General features: G+C 35.0%; 1 protein-coding gene across 2 annotated transcripts in view; it reads left to right on the top strand.

Moving 5' to 3' along the window:
• The first annotated feature begins 871 nt into the window (after window positions 1–871).
• Window positions 872–18,324, top strand: part of slc7a11 (solute carrier family 7 member 11) — a 54,856-nt gene continuing 37,403 nt past the window's right edge. For both annotated transcript variants that reach the window (XM_015344749.2, XM_015344750.2), the window contains exons 1-3: window positions 872–1,368; window positions 11,962–12,088; window positions 14,588–14,703. In XM_015344749.2, coding sequence (XP_015200235.1) covers window positions 1,092–1,368; window positions 11,962–12,088; window positions 14,588–14,703 — 520 coding nt within the window. In that variant the 5' untranslated portion in view covers window positions 872–1,091. The remainder of the gene's footprint in view (window positions 1,369–11,961; window positions 12,089–14,587; window positions 14,704–18,324) is intronic.

The following is an 18,324-nucleotide window of genomic DNA, read 5'->3' as shown; positions in this document are numbered from 1 at the left end:
CAACTGTCTTTTCTGTTTCATTCCTTTTTTGCTTGGTATTTTTTTTCATTTCGCAATACAAGCAAAATACTTTGCATCAACACTAAGGCAACATTTCATTTTGGTCTTTGAAACTTTGACATGATCAGAAAATAATTGTTTTTGAGTAAAAAAAACAAGAAGATTTAGCATAACATGGACACATAAAGTATACACATTTTTAAAAAATCTGTTTTAGGCCAATTCCCAAATGTGCAAATAAAAGTAAATAAAAAAAACTTTGATTATCCTGTGTTTGTGGTGTGTGTGTATGATGTCTGTATCCAGCAATGTAATGAAGACATGTTCAGGTTGCAATCCTTGTATTTTATGTTTCTGGGGTAGACTCTGCATTGCCTCAACTTTAACCAGTAATAACTGGCTTTCTGATAATGGATAGTTGGATGAATTCCAGTAGTAATAGGCTGTAGACATGTTCATTTTCAGCATGGTAAAAAGAATTAGGAACTTGTTGTTCACCTTTATGCAATATCTTTAATCTATCAGAACAGCTGGGAAGTACCTTGTCATTGCTTTGGCTCTGGGTTTAAATTGATTGCTACACAAGAAGAATATCAAATAAAAAATAAATTAGGCTTTGCATTGCTTATCAGTAGCAAATAAGTACGTAACTGTTTGTCTATCCAGTAACACAAAACATTAAGGGAGTCATAATAATTAATTTCCTGGTTTGTTACTATTTCCTTTTCAGGAGTATAAGGTTTCACTTACAATAATGAGCACACTACAAAGTGCTGAGTAATCCTAAGGCGTGCTTGTGGCTGATGCAAACCTGAATATTTTGCATCATCATAAGCAGCAGTAACTGAGTGTGGCAGCAAATTCTATATAATCTGACACAGAGACAGGAGCTGCAGCATGATGACAAGGCAGCTGGTAGGGAGAGTATTCAGTTGAGAATAGGCTCAACTTACAGTAAGCTGGGGAGGCAGTGTCTCTTTTTCACAGCAGCCACAGAGGGCTTCTGTCAAGTGTATGAGAGTTCAAGGCAAAGCCAGAACTGCCAGCTAAAGTTTTGACTGCCTGCAGTGAGTAAGATCACACATATCATCATGTCCAGGACATCTGCTGCTGTTAATAATACCTACACTAGGGGATATATTAGAGGGAACTCCAAAGGGAGCCCAGGTGTAGAGTCACGTAATAAAGATGCCACAGGTAAAGTAGAACTAAGAAAAAAAGTAACTTTGCTGAGAGGAATCTCAATTATAACTGGGACCATCATCGGAGCTGGGATATTCATCTCACCCAAGGGCATCCTGAAGCACTCTGGCAGTATTGGAATGTCTCTTGTGATCTGGAGTGCATGTGGGGTCCTGTCATTGTTTGGTAAGAAGCTGATATTTTCATTTTATACTACAGTTGTGTAAAATAAAATGATAGAGATGGAAGACACTGAAAATAAGACAAAGTGTAATTGATGTCTTTTGCCCAGTTAATGTGTTCTGAATTATGGCCTCACAGTTATAATATAAGTTGTTTATTTATTAAATGAAATCCAAATGGTATTAAGATGTTTATCTATTCACATTCATTTTCTTAGGCCATATAAGTTAATGATGAACACATTAATGATTTATTTTGCAAATACCTTCACAGTTTACCTAATAAAGTTTGGTTAATTATATTAATCTTATGTGAGCAAAAGCAATAATAATCATCAAACACAAAAATTCATGTGAGTTGTTTTTTTTAAAAGGTCGAAAAAATGTAAATTACAATTCTACTATGCCAAACACCCTTAAATAAAGAAAAGGAAATGAATGTGCATGCTCTGTTGTTCAAGCAAAATTATAAACATTTTTGAAGCACCCGTACTGGTGCTCTCAGATGAAGGTATTGGAATAAAGTTTGAATATTTTAATAAGAGGATTATTAAATTTCTAATTAAAAAACAAACAAACGTGTATTTAACAGTGACTACATCAAGAGCATGAAAACAGAATGGCAGAATCACACAAGCAAACATACATGTATGGGAAATGCAAATTATATGACTTTAAAGTCAATAAGGACTGAAACAAGAAGGATGTTTGCGCAGAACTGCTTTAAGAACAAATACTGTAGGTATCAGTATTCCCATGTTCTCCACTGGCTGTAGGGTATAAAGGTGGGTCACCAGACCAACACTTTACAGCATATGCTGTGCATCACATGCAACAGTCAACTCAGTTCTCTTTCTTTTGCTGAGTTTTTTTTCTGAACTGCTTGTAGTCCATATGACCAAACATCATCCTGCAAACCTAATGGGATAAGGCAAACCTTATACCATACTTACTCGATTGCGTGTCTACTGCCTTGTCCTTATGGCCAGATATTGACTCTCAAGCCAAGCAAAAATGTCAGACATTTCTGTAAAATGCTCTCTTTTCTCCAATCATTTTATCGTAACTGTCAGAAACTATGAACCGTCACAGCCTGTTACTGTTATCACCATTTTGGTGTAATTACATTGATTGCAGAAGACCTGGTTGGTTTCTGGAAGTTCCTGACTTATTTTTCCACATCTGCAATTGCCTTATTAGGCTTTCATATACAGTACCTTCTGATTTAGTAGAAATAAGTAAAATATCTTGGATTTGTAATAAGAGTGTTTTTTAAAGAAGCTAAGGGAAATCTAGTAAGACTTTTTAAACTGCAGGACTGTAAAATCTAAAAAAAGAAAAGCTTTTCATTGGAAAAGAAAAGTGAGACATTTAAAATATACCAAAAGAAGCAGTGAAGAAGTGTTTGTAAGCACTTAGAATTTTTGTATGCCCTTTTATGCGATAGTCAGACTTTAACATCCTTAGTCAGATTTCAGAGTTACACTGGTAAGTTTAGTAAGTACTCCAATGCCTTGAATTGTATTTTACTTAAACAATATTGTCTTGATAAATATTCAGTAGATTAAATTTATTTTTTTTTCCATCTAACTGCTTTATCCTATACAGGGTTATAGAAGAACCAGTCCAGGGTCAATTTTCCCAGAAGCCAATTAACCTATCAGAACTATTTTCTACTGTGGGTCAAAACTGGAGTAACCAGAGGAAAGCCAATCAAACTCCACACAGATAGAACCCCTAGGAATTGAACCCTGGGCCCCATTAGCGCAAGGCAACAATGTTTTGCATGGCACTACTATGCCACCCAAATCTGCTTGTATTTTTAATGTTTAATTTGTATAACAGAAGGATTAAAATAAAAGTAATATTACTTTTAAGATTTTAAAGATGTGTTAACTGTATTAAGTTATTCCATTTAAAATAACATCTGTTTCTATACACTGCACCGAAGCATGAGGCACTCTATCAATATGGAGCAACTCTAATTTGCTATTTGATCCAGGCTCCCATGAAGCGTAGTTCAGGAGTCTATGCAGACAGTATAATCAGGAAGTAAATGGAAAAGGACAAGGGGAGGAGACAACGAGGATCAGGAGGGGTTGACAGACAGGGGGCATGGCGATAGTGAACTGGTGCTCGGGGTGTGTAGCCAAGGTGAACAAGTCCAAGGAGTCCAGGGGGGAAATGTGGGGTGAAGTCCAAAAGTCCAAACATGGTGATCCAACTGAAACGTGACAAAACAGAGTCATGAGGAACGAGATCCGGTACAGGGATGGGGAATAAAACCGGGATGATGAGGCCAGGCGCTCTGAGCCCCACACTCAGCTGCGTCGAGACGCCGATAGGAGGCCCACGTCCTCAAGCTGTGGACGTAGGGCGACTTGATGCTAGGCGGGCCTCTGGGCGTCCGTCTTCCAATGCAGAGCCCAGAGTAGTGAGAGTGTCAGGTTTAAATAAGGAGGGGCAGGTGCATGAAATCGTCAAAAATGTGAAAGAGCCGGAGCACCCTTAAAAGGAAGGATTAAGATCGTGACAACTTCAAAGGAAACTTAATACTTTAATACACAAGTAGTGCTAAAAAAGCATCATCAAGATATTTCAAGACCACAAAGACAGTGTAGAAAGAGAAGAAAGTATTTCCATTCCTCTTGCATGTTAATACTGAAATTAGAGAAACCATTATTCAGTTTCACATTTTCACATTATCTTTTAAACCCATTCAGTCAATATAATCTATCATACTGTATGTTTGTCTTAAATCTTCTTTAGTCAAAGTAAAAAAAAAGTGAAACTCATATATACAGTATATATAGTATATTGTATATACTATATAAGCAATATGCTGTCTCTATATCATATGATTTGTATTGTATACAATATACAAATACAGTACAAGTTGAAAACCAGTCATGCATCATAAAAACTCCTCAATTGTTGCACAAAAACCTGACAACTGGGTTAATGGATTAGCTGGAATTTAAACTAAATTCTCAAACAAATTCCCAAAAATGATTTAAAGAAAAAAAGTCTGAAAATTAGTTCTTCCAAACTGGATGCACATGGAATTGTTCTAACCCGACCACTGGGTTATTAATGGATTAGTTGGGATTTAAAACAAAAATCTGAACCTAATTCCAAAAAAGGTATTTAAAGGAAAAAAAATCTGATGTAGCATAAGGAACTAGGCAATATTGTTTTTCTTTGAGAATGTACCTCCTTTCAATAAAAGCGCGGTGCAATTTTAACTAGCATCTCCAAACAAAAAACACTTTAGGATATATCCATTTTTTATACAAGACTTCAAGTTATTAAAATAAACAGATCTAATCATTGACATTCAAATATTTGAATAAGCTGAACACATTTTTATAAATATTAATTACAAAGTTAATTACCAAATTCTATTGTTGTGCTGGAATCTCATAATGAGGTATTAACATTCAGTGCAATGTAATGTCTCAGTCCACAGTTTATGAGTGCTATTGAAAAACAGTCTTATGCCAGTATTTAGTAGTTCACTAAGTAAACTTATGTCTTTAAGAAAATACTTATCCTATTTAATAGTGTGTGTATTTCTGTCTGTCTATAATCTATTTTATGTATTTAATAAATCAACCTTGAAATCTCAAAAATGAATTAAAATGTTAAATTTTAAAGCTTATCTCACAAGCAGTTCAATTGTGCTATCTTTTGAAACATCAGAAAATTAGTTTTCATAACACTTCAATAACATTTGTTTATTTATGCTTCAACTCCATTTCTGTGATAGACAACTTTCCAGTGACATACCGTACTGTATGTTACCAGAATACAACCATTTATGAGTTGAAGTCATTAAAGAAACGTGTGGCTGTTTTTTCATTTTCCAAATCCTTCTAAATGATACCACAATGCAGTATTATATGGTAAATAATGCCATTTATTTATTTTATGTTGCAAAATGGAAAACTAAAATGAGGAAACTTTCATCAAAGTTCTGACAGGTAAAGAGAATCAAACATAATATAAAATCCTGCTTTGAGTTAGTTGAAACCACACAACCTATCACTTTATATACAGTATATACTGTAGAGTAATAAAAATGGAAAAAAAATAGTATCCACTTATCTCTAAAAGTTGATGTCAGGTCACAATGTAGAAAAAAAAACTTGTTATATTTTAAGTCATCATGCAAATCATTTAAAGTAAAACTTGAAACAGTAATAGCCTATTTTGCGTCTACTGTATGCTCTTTGTGTTATTATTATAATTTTAGTGTTAATATTAAAAGTCACTGTTTATACTATTTTGTATGATACACATCTGAAACAACACCATTGAAATGAAAAAAAAAAATCTAAAGTTACTATAAGAACTGGACAAACCAGTAGTATGTATTAAATCATTACAAAAAAAACAGCGGAGACTGTTAATGGTCTGGGTAAACATTGTATGGTCTCAGGGCATAATAAAAACAATGCTTGTAGACAAAATTCAAGGAAAAACAGCTGGCCAACAATAATCTAGGACAGGCTGCGTGCAGGAATGTGACATCTTTCATGTTGGGGCAGACCTAGTCCATCTACTACCTTATAATTAGACAGAGACAGATCTTTTAAGTTGGTTCTGTAAGTCTTGGGAAGTTGGTACAATGACATTTAAAATAAGATTAATATGATATTTTTATTCAGTCATTTAACATCATTTTGATCTAAAGTCCTTAGATAAACAAATTGCAAAATCAACATTGCTAAACACACAGCTGTATTAATGCACTATAGCCTAAAACAAAGTTAATACCTTGTGAAACAGACATTGCATTTTAAGCAAAGAGCTTGGTATTGTGTTTAATTCTTGCCAAACTTTGTAAGTTCACTAATGCTACCAACAGTTATTTTTTTGGTTAGCGTGTATATTACACATATTAATGTATAATTTTACTCAAAAGCATTCTATTTAATTATTCTCTAATTAATGCACACTGAAGTACTTTAACATCCTTAGATGGATTTTATGTAGATAATAGTAAAACATAGTACAGCCAGCAGCCATGTCACCCTGCAACTTACAATTGGAAGCCCACTGAAGCTAAGCAGGTGTGAGCCTGGTCAGTACCTGGATCGGAGACCTCCTGGGGAAAAACTAAGGTTGCTGCTGGAAGAGGTGCTAGAGAGGCCAGCAGGGGGTGCTCACCATGCAGTCCATGTGGGTCCTAATGCCCCAGTATAGTAACAGGGACACTATACTCTAAACAAGCGCTGTCTTTCGGATGAGACGTAAAACCAGGGTCCTGACTCTCTGTGGTCATTAAAAATCCCAGGGTGTTTCTTGAAAAGAGTAGGGGTGTAACCCTGGGGGCCTGGCCAAATTTCCCATGCCTCCTAATAATCCCCCTCTATGAATTGGCTACATTACTTTGTTCTCCTCCCCCCTCACCCCTCCGACGGCAAGCGACACATGGGTTGGAGTATTCTCGGTCGCATTTAATGGCAACGTCAGCTCAAAGATTTGGTTCAAACCATCAAATGGAGATGGGTGTGCCGACAAGTGGACCCTGGTGATGCGGGATTAATGCTAGGATGAGAGAGAATAGTAAAACATAGTACAGTTCTTCTCAGTGCAATAGCTTTATTAATAAATTATCCCATTATGGACTGTATGCATATTATTTTGATTCTGCCAATATGAAGCTAACCCTAACCCTAAACTTCACTTTAGTTAATCACATATAATTATAGGCATTTTGTTTAGAACTCTAAAACATTACTTGTTTTAATTTAATGTAAATGTCTGATCTTGTCATTCCTCAATCCACCATATTTAAGTCTCACAATTGCTCATTACAAACAGACACTGTGCTTGCTAATTGCTAGTATTTCCAATGATTAGGTATTACATATACTGTTGAATAAATACATCTGCAATATTGGAAACCAAACAACATATCAGCATTACACCATCTTCACTATTGCTTCAAAAACTTTTATATTTATTTTATTAAAAACATTATTTTTTATAAGTGGCAGGCCTTTATGGCAATACACAGTATGCTTGTATAGGGATGCAAGATGCCACAGAAAATTTCAGCGAAGGAAAGGCCACCCAGAGATCACATTTGGACAGGTCCCTATCTGACCTCCATATAAATGCTCATAAGACCCTTCTGTATTCTAAAACATCTTCAATTACAATAGATTGCATTTAAAGTTGTATTTTTTTATGACAAGTATATTCAAAGTAAACATTTTGATTTTTCATACAGATTTCCACATACTATTACTGCAAATAGCAGTATGTTTCTGATGCACAGCACTTTAATCATTATACAGAAAAATCCTACACTTCGAATCAGAAATGATTATAAATAGGAAACAGTACATATAATCAGTGGATGCTCATATTGGGGTGGTATAATTAGTGGAGAGCCTACAGAGATAATTACTAGGACCACAGGTATTCCTAATTTATATAGAAAATCTATATTCTGGTTTAATTAGCAAACTAGTCCAGTTTACAGATGAAACCTTATTAGAAGGATTAGCAAAAACCTACAGTATAGAAGCATCTCATTACATTCAAAGTAAAGACTATCAAGACTGATGATAAATGTAGACAGGTGCAAGGTTTTGCCTGAAGGTATCAAAAACAAAGCATTGATACAAAATGGGAACCACAAAGCTAGAAGAAGAGGAACCTTTTTTTATTCTTGAACACAGAAGACCACAAAGGGAGGCGATTCAAAATATAAAAAATCCACAAATTCCAAAAAGACAAATTGATTGATATAGTCAATCTAGATGACTTCTCCAGAATGAATAGTGAACCACAAACTGGAGGACACAAATGGAGACTAGGTGAAAGTGCCTTGAATATTGAGTTCAATATCCAGTCACATTGTTGAAGTGAATAACCTGGCTTCTTTCAAGAAACAGCTGGATGAGATGTTTACATCAATCAGCTAGTGATGACAAAAACAGGCTAGATGGGCCAAATGGCTTCATCTCATTTGCAGCTCTTCTTCTGTTCATATTACAGTGTGTTGGTACAGTACAAGTTGGCGGAATGTGTGTCAGTAAATGCCACATCTACATAATAAATATGAAAGCATTGGCCATGATGGCATTGCAATGCATTGAATGCTACTGCTGTATATAGCTTCAGAGAAGCAAATATCACATCAAATATGAATAACTCAAGTCTTAATTAGTGAAGGATATACCCTGGGATAGAATGCAGCCTAATTTCATGTTTCTGCAGGAGCTGTATGAAAGACTCTGAAAAGAGCACATCCTGACTCTGACAAGAGTATGCAAAACTCAAAACTTTGATAATTAAAGTATCTAGTATCATATTTTTCATGAATTTTTCATTTATTTTTGTAATCAATGTTCATCTTTTAAATTAAATGTTATTTTTGAAGCCTTCCATATAAGTATTCCACATTTTCCTGAACAATTATTACAATTATTTTACCAACAGACATAATGAAATGACCATGACATGTGAATGTAAAGTTAGAATACCATAATGTGTACCAATGAATTATCATTATTTAGTCGTACATGGGTATAGTATAATCAGTTTTACCCCAAATAAACTCTACCTGTGTCCTTTCTTATATTGTCATTACAGTCTGAAAAAAAAACTGGAAAAAGAAAAGATAGACAAAACCATGATTGAAAAAATGAATGCCAATGTCAAGTACCAGAGCAGCACATGAACAAGGCTCAGAATTTTACTTTTTTGTGCAAAACTTTAAATTCATTTCCCCATGGTAGTTTATTAAACCAAGGAACATGGAGAGGTGCTGTAGTTTTTTTTGCATAAACAGCATTTCTTCAGGATACAAACTAACGCTTATATCAGTTTTAGAAATAGGATACAGTGTGGAAGGTCCATTTTCTGTCAAGGTGTTTGACAGGATTTACTTCCGACAAAACTGTATGCTAGATTAAAGAGACATCTTGTATGAGCTATGTTACAATGCCAAAACTATACAGTAAATAGCAGATTCAGGCCTGAAAGTTAAAAGGCAGAGGCTATAAAAGATGTGCATAAGCACAGCGTGAATAGTAACCCTAAACTGTTTTTTGGCTTTTGACTTTTTGTGCAAGTGACTTTGTAATTCATCCAATCTATTCTTTACAGTAATGCAAAAATACAGTACATATTAAAACTATAAATACAAGACAATATATTATTTGATTTCAAATATATAATTGTCAATATAGAGTAATACACACAAAATGACCATTGTAATAACAATAAAACAACTTGTATTTTGAATTTTATTATTCAGTCTGTTGATAACTGAATAGTAGCCTGTATGACATGTTGTAGATCATTTACATTTTCTTCGTTTTCTACTGTACAATTATAGTAATTGTCAGTACAGATGTGATTGGTATCACAGTTCCATTATTAAGCCTTCATCCGCAATAGTAAGAGAAGTTAGCGAAGAACAAAACTGTGTCTTTAACACTTCCAATTCCTGCCCCTTACTGTAAAATAATTTACTACTGAGAATTTACTAATAATAATATTCTGTGTAAACCGAGGAAATTAAACATCCTACGCCACTTTTTGTAAATATTCAGGTATTTACTCTATTTCACTTAAAAAATTGATATAATAAAAGTAGGCATCATTAGCAACTACCTTAAGTGTACTTTATGTTTGTCTCTTACCTCTATTAAAAGAGATTAATCCAATTATTAAAAGTCCTTTAAAAAAACATATGCTAAAAACTGTAAGTTTGAATAATTTCTGATTCAGTTGTAAGTACATTCTGTAGAGGCAGCCATATGTTGACAATCATGCCCTAACTCTGATTAATTATCTACTGTATAAGTAAACAAAACTTAAAATAACACAAAAAAGATGTACACCCTAAAGGGGACACATTCAGTGTTTCTGAGTCAGAGGCCATGAAGTCTACGTAGTTTTGTGTGGGAGTGATAATTTCCTGTTTGTTCAACGTCATGGTCACAGACTGCAATAGACACAGGAGAAATCACCAGCTTTATAGAGTAAAGGAAAAAGAAAAAAGGGAAGAGATGACTAAACTCTATAAGGTTTGCTTTCTTTAAACCAAAGTTTAAAAAGTCTGTGACTCAGCCACTGCCTACAACATTTTCACTTCTTTTCTTGAAAGTATTATTTTGATGTGTTTTGAAATTCAAAGGCAAAAATATATGCGAACATCAAATTCAAAGATATTACTATGATGCTGTTTCCAGTACTGTGCTCACTTTGTACAGAGTCGCTTGCCCTTATAAAGTATTCCATAATGCCCCTTAAAGCAGAGGCAGATTAGAGAACAGACATCCAAACCTTAGATGGGAAAAAAATAAACAATTAACATTTTAGATAAAATTAATACACTGAAGAAATGTACAATACCCCATTGTGTAACTGCAAAATAATTTTTGGGCAATCTGTACTGGAGATAACCTGCACAAAAAGACTGCTACAACAGATCACTTTAAATAACTAATGTCTTCTAAAACAGCATTCCTCAGCAGTAGAAAGAGAAATGTCTTAATACACTAAACAAAAACTTCATTACACAATTAAACATAGAATTTACATTGACTGTAGTTTGCCTCTTGTACTAAAAGGTACTGTAGAATTGGTGTTTGCTGTTTAAACTGACTTATCTTTGCCTCTCCAAATAACCACAAGGTCACACTATTTATTAGAGACATGCACTGTCCTGTCTGCATCTTTTCAGACTTAGCTTCCTTAATGGAAACAAATGAATAAGTGATTTAAAAAAATAAGCAAACAATTATTTTCTCCCAATGTAATAATATTTTTATTTAACTTTACAGTCATTTAGTTAAACCTGCTTTTCATATTTGACCTATTCTTTCTTTCCAGCTTAAACATTTCTCAAAAAATCTTCTGATCTTCTTTTGTAATCCCTTTCAGGTGATAGCTAGTCATCATTATGTTACGTTAAGACTATAAATCCTACTGTCAAAATGCATAACTTCTGAAGTGACAGATGAAGATGTAAATCAGAAACTAAAGAAGTGATACTGAAGAAGAAAATTAAAACAAAAATGAAATGTTTAATGTAGCTACAGTCATTCCAGAAGACAACAATAAGGCAATAAAGAAAATAGCCTGTCGTATTTATTTGCATCCGCTGTTCATACAGTATAAGCTCAAACACCAAATGTTGAATGCCTGAATAAAACTAAGCAACCATACAGAGAGGGAAACTGGAAGAAATCCTCTTTTTATATCTAATTTGTGGACTTCATGTAGATACTCAAATGTTGAATCTTTCAGGTATTTGAAGAAAAAGACATTCAGTGAAGTAAAGAATATTCTTCAAAAATATACAGTACACACCTTCTGTTAAGCATAATCAGCTTGGAAATTATTTTAGTGATCTTTCAATGATTCACAGGCAAACAATACTTTATTTGAAAGAAGACCCTATAAAGTTGTTTTCCTGTGTTTTGTTAAGCCTGACATTTCAGAAATCTGCTTATATATTAAAATCTTTTCCAAAATATTCATATTTATTGATAGTTCTTAGTTTACAATTTTCCCAAGTATTCAAGGTTGATGTAAATATTCACTATGTTTGTGATGTCTTTTACAGGAGCCTTGTCATATGCTGAGCTTGGCACAACTATCAGGAAGTCAGGCGGTCATTATACCTATATGCTGGAAGCTTTTGGCCCACAAATCGCCTTTATAGGACTTTGGGCAGACTTGGTTGCAATCCGGTTAGTAATGCAAGCTAATTCATCCTTAAGTTCTTTAAAACAATAATGACATCTATAAAGCATGATAATGTTGAAACAAATACTGGAAGTTCTTTAAATATTTTTACAGATCCTTTTCATGCATTTCTATGCTACATGCATGCAGACTATACAGTAAGTAGATAATTGTACATACAGTAGCATCTAATACTGTAGTTCTTGTCAATTGCTAATTTGCATTCTTATTCAATGAATTTGCAAAGAAGTATAAAGAACCTAAATAAGTTCAAGAATTGCAATATACAGTATAACACTAGAACAGGTAGCATTCTGCAGAACAAAGCGTTGAAGAATAAGGTCTTTTTTATTCTTATCTTCCGAGATTTCAAATAATGATCAAATGGTGATAAGAGCTTACAGGTCGATATACATATTATAGGATTTATAATAAAAATTGAGATTTGAGCTGACAACTGAAAAGACACAGTCCAAATGCCTGCAGACAAAAAAAACGGGAAACACTGATACAGAAGTGCCTACTATGAAGAAAGACTTAGGTGTTTATGTTGCTTATATCGTCTACTCAATCAAAAAGCAAACCAAAAGTCAGGATATATAGTCAAGAAGTTAAATCAAGGAATGTTATATTAAAATTGTACATTGCCCTATTAAGTCCTCATTTAGAATCTTGTGTAGAATGTTGGTCAACTCACCACCTCATAGAAAATTCACATGAAACGAGAGCAGCTGAAGATTGTGCGAAAATAGAATCTTATTGATTGTGTTGAAAATTGACTTAACCGACTTTGTTCCGGGCCAACCTCCCAGACATGCCCAGGACATGGACCCCAATGCCTGGTAAAAAGGCGACCAAAGGTAGTAGCAAAGGTGGCAATTGGGTGGAGGAGGGATGCAAAACAAGGAAGAGGAAGAGGAGAGGGTGACATGTGGTATATATAGAAATCTTAGAAATTAGGTCAGAAGTAGTTGTGGGTTGCAGAAGCAGAACTTAATAAGCCCATGGTTGCTCTTGTCCCTCTCAAACTTTCATTACAACTCTGTTATGTTCCTGCTCTATGAAATTAGTCTTAAAGTGTCATTTACAGAGAAAATTATGAAGTGACTTGGTGCATGTATGCAAAATCTTCAAAGGCATTGATAAAGTTGACCTATTGGACTTCTTCAGAATCAGAAGTGAAGTACAAAACTAGAGGACACAAGTGAGAACTACTAAGAAAAGGAGGCAATTCTTTACCAAAATGGATGTCCTGGTTTTCTTTGAGAAACAGTCAGATGGAAATTTTGGACCAATTAGCTATTATCTACTAAATGTGCTAGATAAGCTTCTATTCGATTGTAACCATTCTTATGTTCAGATACTGTAACTTAATCTAAAAAAGGGTTTAAAACAAAGAAAAATGAGCAGGAACATGAAATAAGAAAACAAGAAACAGATTCAGTCAGTTGGCCAGGAAACCTGAGGAGAGTAGATGAGAAGGGGTACTGTATGATAAGAGACAAGACATTACGGCCAGCAGCCATATCATTCTGCAACTCACAACTGGCAACCCACTAAAACTAAGCAGGTGTGAGCCTGGTCAGTACCTGGATTGGGGACCTCCTGGGAAAAACTAAGGTTTCTGCTGGAAGAGGTGTTAGTGGGGCCAGAAGGGGGTGGTCACCCTGCAGTCCATGTGGGTCCTAAGGCCCCAGTACAGTGATGGGACAATATACTGTAAACAGGTGCCGTCCTTCGGATGAGAAGTAAAACCAAGGTCCTGACTCTCTGTGGTTATTAAAAATCCCAGGGTGTTTCTCGAAAAGAGTAAGGGTGTAACCCTGGCGTCCTGTCCAAATTTCCCATTGGCCCTTACCAATCATGGCCTCCTAATAATCCCCATCTATGAATTGACTTCATTATTCTGCTCTCCTCCCCACTGATAGCTGGTGTGAGGTGAGTGTTCTGGTGCACTATGGCTGCTGTTGCATCATCCAGATGGATGCTGCACATTGGTGGTGGTGGAGGGGAGTCCCCATTACCTCTAAAGCGCTTTGAGAGGAGTGTCCATAAAAGCGCTATATAAGTGTAAGCTATTATTATAACAGAGATAGGAAAGAGGGTGACATTCGTGACGAAGAGAGCAGCAGGCAAGAATACAAATCTTGTGGAAAGCGACAACCAGCTAATAAAACAAAATTAATAAAAAATAGGGCCTGGATCAACATATGAGATAAAAGAGCTCCTATAATAAAATGTGGGTGCTATAGACTGCATGTTGAAGGAAATTTACATTGCACTGTGCTGTAAAATGAGTTGGAAAAATATTATATAGTAAAGGTACTTCTGCTCAGTATTTCTTCTTAATAAGCTGTGAGAGATCTTCACAGAAGCCTTTTCTCTTCTGCAGTATATGTATATAGCAAAATAAAATGTAAAAAATATGTGCACCAGGCTAGTTAACTTTGTTCTAAGAAGCTATAAGTAACTATATGACATATTAATTGAAATTTTGTCTCTAGCCCTTCAGCTATAGCTGTTATAGCCTTGGCTTTTGGGCAGCACATTCTGGAACCCCTATTCATGCCATGCGCAGTACCGGAAATTGCAGTGAAACTTGCCACAGCCATCGGAATAAGTAAGTATTCAGAAAACATTCTGTTTCTAGAGAACTGACCTTAACTATAGAACATGTACTGTTACTTGTGTGGAGAAACCACACTTATTTAGAAATTCTCATATATTATTTGCAAATAAACTTTACTTAAGGATAAGTAAGATAAGGAGAGAAATGTTAAAATGGTAACAAGTGATGGGAAATTTGCAGGCAAGCAAACAGATGTGGATTAAAAAAAAAAGGAAATGCCACCTGTTTTCAGATGAAAAGAGATTGTATGTCTCTCAATTAAAAGGGTTGCAGTAATATGCCTAGTATAGTATGGAAGCGTTTTAACTATTTTGGTTTGCTGAGTCAACATAGTGATGTGGTCTTTGTGGTGTGTGAAATTCTCCCATTCTGGAGCTGGAGCTGTAATATACAGAAAATGAATGGAGAAGCGCCCTAGATGCCGTGTGGAGGGTTATAGAGAAAAACAGTTCTTCACCTGTTCCTGGTATGTGCAGTAGCCAAAAAGTCCTGAAAGACAGCAGAGACATTTTGGGGGTTTTTCCTTAAAGGCAGGCATTTGTCAATGAAAATGTTACTGTTTGGAGCGCATTTGAGAGAACTGGCTGAGGAGCAGTTCGTCAAATCATGGATGGTACTGACAGCATGCAATAAGGCATTGTGGCAAAGAAAGTGAATTCCAGTGAAAGAGAACACCCTCCTTTCAATAAACAGAATGTTAGAGGTAACAATAGATATAAAGAAAGGCTACGTGAGGAGAGAATTTGAAAGTACTGATCAGGAAGAGGCAACGAGCAGATAGATGGTGACCTTGGTTTTTGTTGTTAATGTTTTGAATCATTGAAGCAAAATAGCTTGTTTTGAAAGGACATGTCTTTTGTATGGGAAAGATGCTTTCGTAAGCAATGATTTATGGACCAGTGTATATGTAATATACAGTATATTTAATGTTAAAATGTTTTGGTTAAAGGTTGTAATTATTAATATAATAAATATTATTGTTTTGTGTGTTTACTTTTTTAAGCAACAAAAAAACTTTGAAACAGGGGTAATTATTGGGGTACAGTATGTTTGGCAGCTCAACCTGGTTCATGAGCAACAATGTCTAAGTTGATGTCAGCTTGTAAATGTGAAGTAAAGACATCATCATCACAATGCAACATTTGGAAGAACCACATACTCCAGGATTATGTTATCCTTGCATTAATTCTAAATGCAAGGCAGATCAGGTGAGCAACTGCAGATCAATTGACTGGGGAACCTACAGGATAACAATGCCCTCATCCACAGTGCATGTGTGGTTGCCCAGTGGTTTGATGAGCTTGATACTGCTGGTACCCATACTGTATGTCATGGCCTTGCCAGTAACCAGATCTATCCTAATCAAGTACTTACAGGATAGTGTTTTTCACCTCCAACAGCCAGGCATGGGTTGATTGAGCTTCTAATGGAAGAATAGCAGCACACGGCATTATGCAGAAGAGATACTGCACCTAGACTCTATGTTGCTTTCCATTGATGTTTCAATTTTTTTGGCCACTACTTGGTAGTTGGATTGTTGTATAGTTGAATTTGTGAAAGACTGAATATAACAAATTATTAATTTTTATGTCTCTATTGCATGTCTTGAACTGCCAACCTACAAATCAATTTAATGCCGTTTTTATTTTTATTTATTGCAAAGTTAATCTTACTGAATGAAATGACATGATTTAAACTAGGAAATACTGTTTGGAAAAATGAATCTGCATTCATGAGAAAATATTTATGAAGATGTTAAAAACAGTGTTTGTTTTCAAGCACACTAGGAAGAATGGTTAAGTAAACAGTGATTAGTTATTTAGACATATCTTGCTCTTCTAAAAATGAACAGGGAATCTTTTCTAGAATCTTCCCTTGAGCCCAATTTGGTAAAATTGATAGCAAATGATCTGAAAAGCATTATTATCCCATAAGTATAACAATTTATTCTACTAATAAATAGTGAACTAAAAATGTCAAAGCTAACAGTGAAATATAACCTAAGGGACTATTTACAGGTTAACAAACGTCTGTGTCGAATGTATCTGCTTTCAAAATATATTGCGTTTTTATTACAAGTTAAATAATAAGAATACTCCTACAGTATTTATTTTATGAAAAAGGCCCTGTGTAATACACTTATGAATTTGAATCATTGAGGGAATAACCTTTTGTTTTAGTTTGATTCTAGTCAATCCATCCAAATACTACATCAGCTACAGTATATTACTTATTAGACATATCCTAGTAATGAAGGAAAGGTCATTTCGCAACAGGTATTTTTTTAAGGTAAGGGCCAACAGCTATATGCTTATTATTAATGTGCTGATAAAACAACTTATATGATGCTTTCTTTTTTGTCATTATTCACACTTTTTTCCAGATAGTATTTCTCACTAAAATTCAAATCAGTTTGTGTGATCTCAATCTATTTGCTCATTGCTCTAGGTTCAAAAGATATGCATGACTGGCCTTTAATAATTATAAAGCTTTAAACAGTTATGTCAAATAACAACAACAGTTTGCTTGCCATGATTAACTGGTACCCATTTATACAACAGGGGTATTTAACCAGGACCATCTGCTTGAAGTACGTTTGCTCAAAGATACTGTACATCAGCAGTGCACCACGCAGGGCTAAACACTCATCCTTTCAGTTACAAACCTAGAGCCCAAACCATTGTTCTACACAGCAGACTACTTGAAGGTTTGAAAAACTTTAAAATCAATTGGCACAATTAACCATGTAAATGTTTTAGATTGACTTTATTTATTCTTCCTTTACCCAATGTACATCTCTTTAACAGCCACAAAAAGCCTATGTTTACGACACCTTGTTACCCCAAGCATGATTCTAGTTGACTAGAAGTTTCTTCATTTAGTGTCTCATAACAGATGTGACAGACATCCATACCGCCTTTCTGAAATCTGCTAAATCATATTTTTTATCCATAATGCAATGATTATGTTGCAGCAAATGGTTGTAAACCTACCCGCTGGGAAGCATTCTTATGTTATTTAATATAATTTTTATAACTTTTTTTCAAGCAAATGTATGAACCAGTTTAATTTTCACAGTCAAGTAAAGCGTTTGTTAGCTGCAATTCAAAATAATGGTGTTTTGTTATAAAAGCTTGCTTGTTTCACAACATGAAAGGCCATACTTTTGACAAAACTATTCTTTGGCTAGAGTTTACGTGGTATATACTGTACCATACAGTACATATTACATGGGCATTAGACAATGTTTCATGGATAGAGTTAACTGAGTGATAGTATTGGAATGGAGTATATTGTATAATTTTGACTGTTTGCATGACATTTACTTGTCTGTATAAAAGTGTAGACATTTGCAAGTTGATAGACTAAAACAGGTCCCCAAGGTAATATGGAGTTTTAGCAGAGCTAGTGTGGTGACATCAGCACCCTCACTGCGCGTATCAGGGTCCTCAGCTGCCTGGGCTGAGGGAGGTCCCCTTTAGCTCACGTGGTTGGTGCCCTGTTGCGTTACACTGGAGACTCTGTTTTTATTTCAAGAGGTATGGTTTGGACAGGAGCTTTATATTTTACATGCACCTATTGATCTGCTGTCTGTCTTTTACCCAGTCACTC

This window comes from Lepisosteus oculatus, chromosome 1, assembly GCF_040954835.1.
Source record: "Lepisosteus oculatus isolate fLepOcu1 chromosome 1, fLepOcu1.hap2, whole genome shotgun sequence".
In the NCBI taxonomy this organism is placed as follows: Eukaryota; Metazoa; Chordata; class Actinopteri; order Semionotiformes; family Lepisosteidae; genus Lepisosteus; species Lepisosteus oculatus.
The sequence above is the reverse complement of the archived record's forward strand: the minus strand, read 5'-3'. Positions and strand labels throughout refer to the sequence as shown.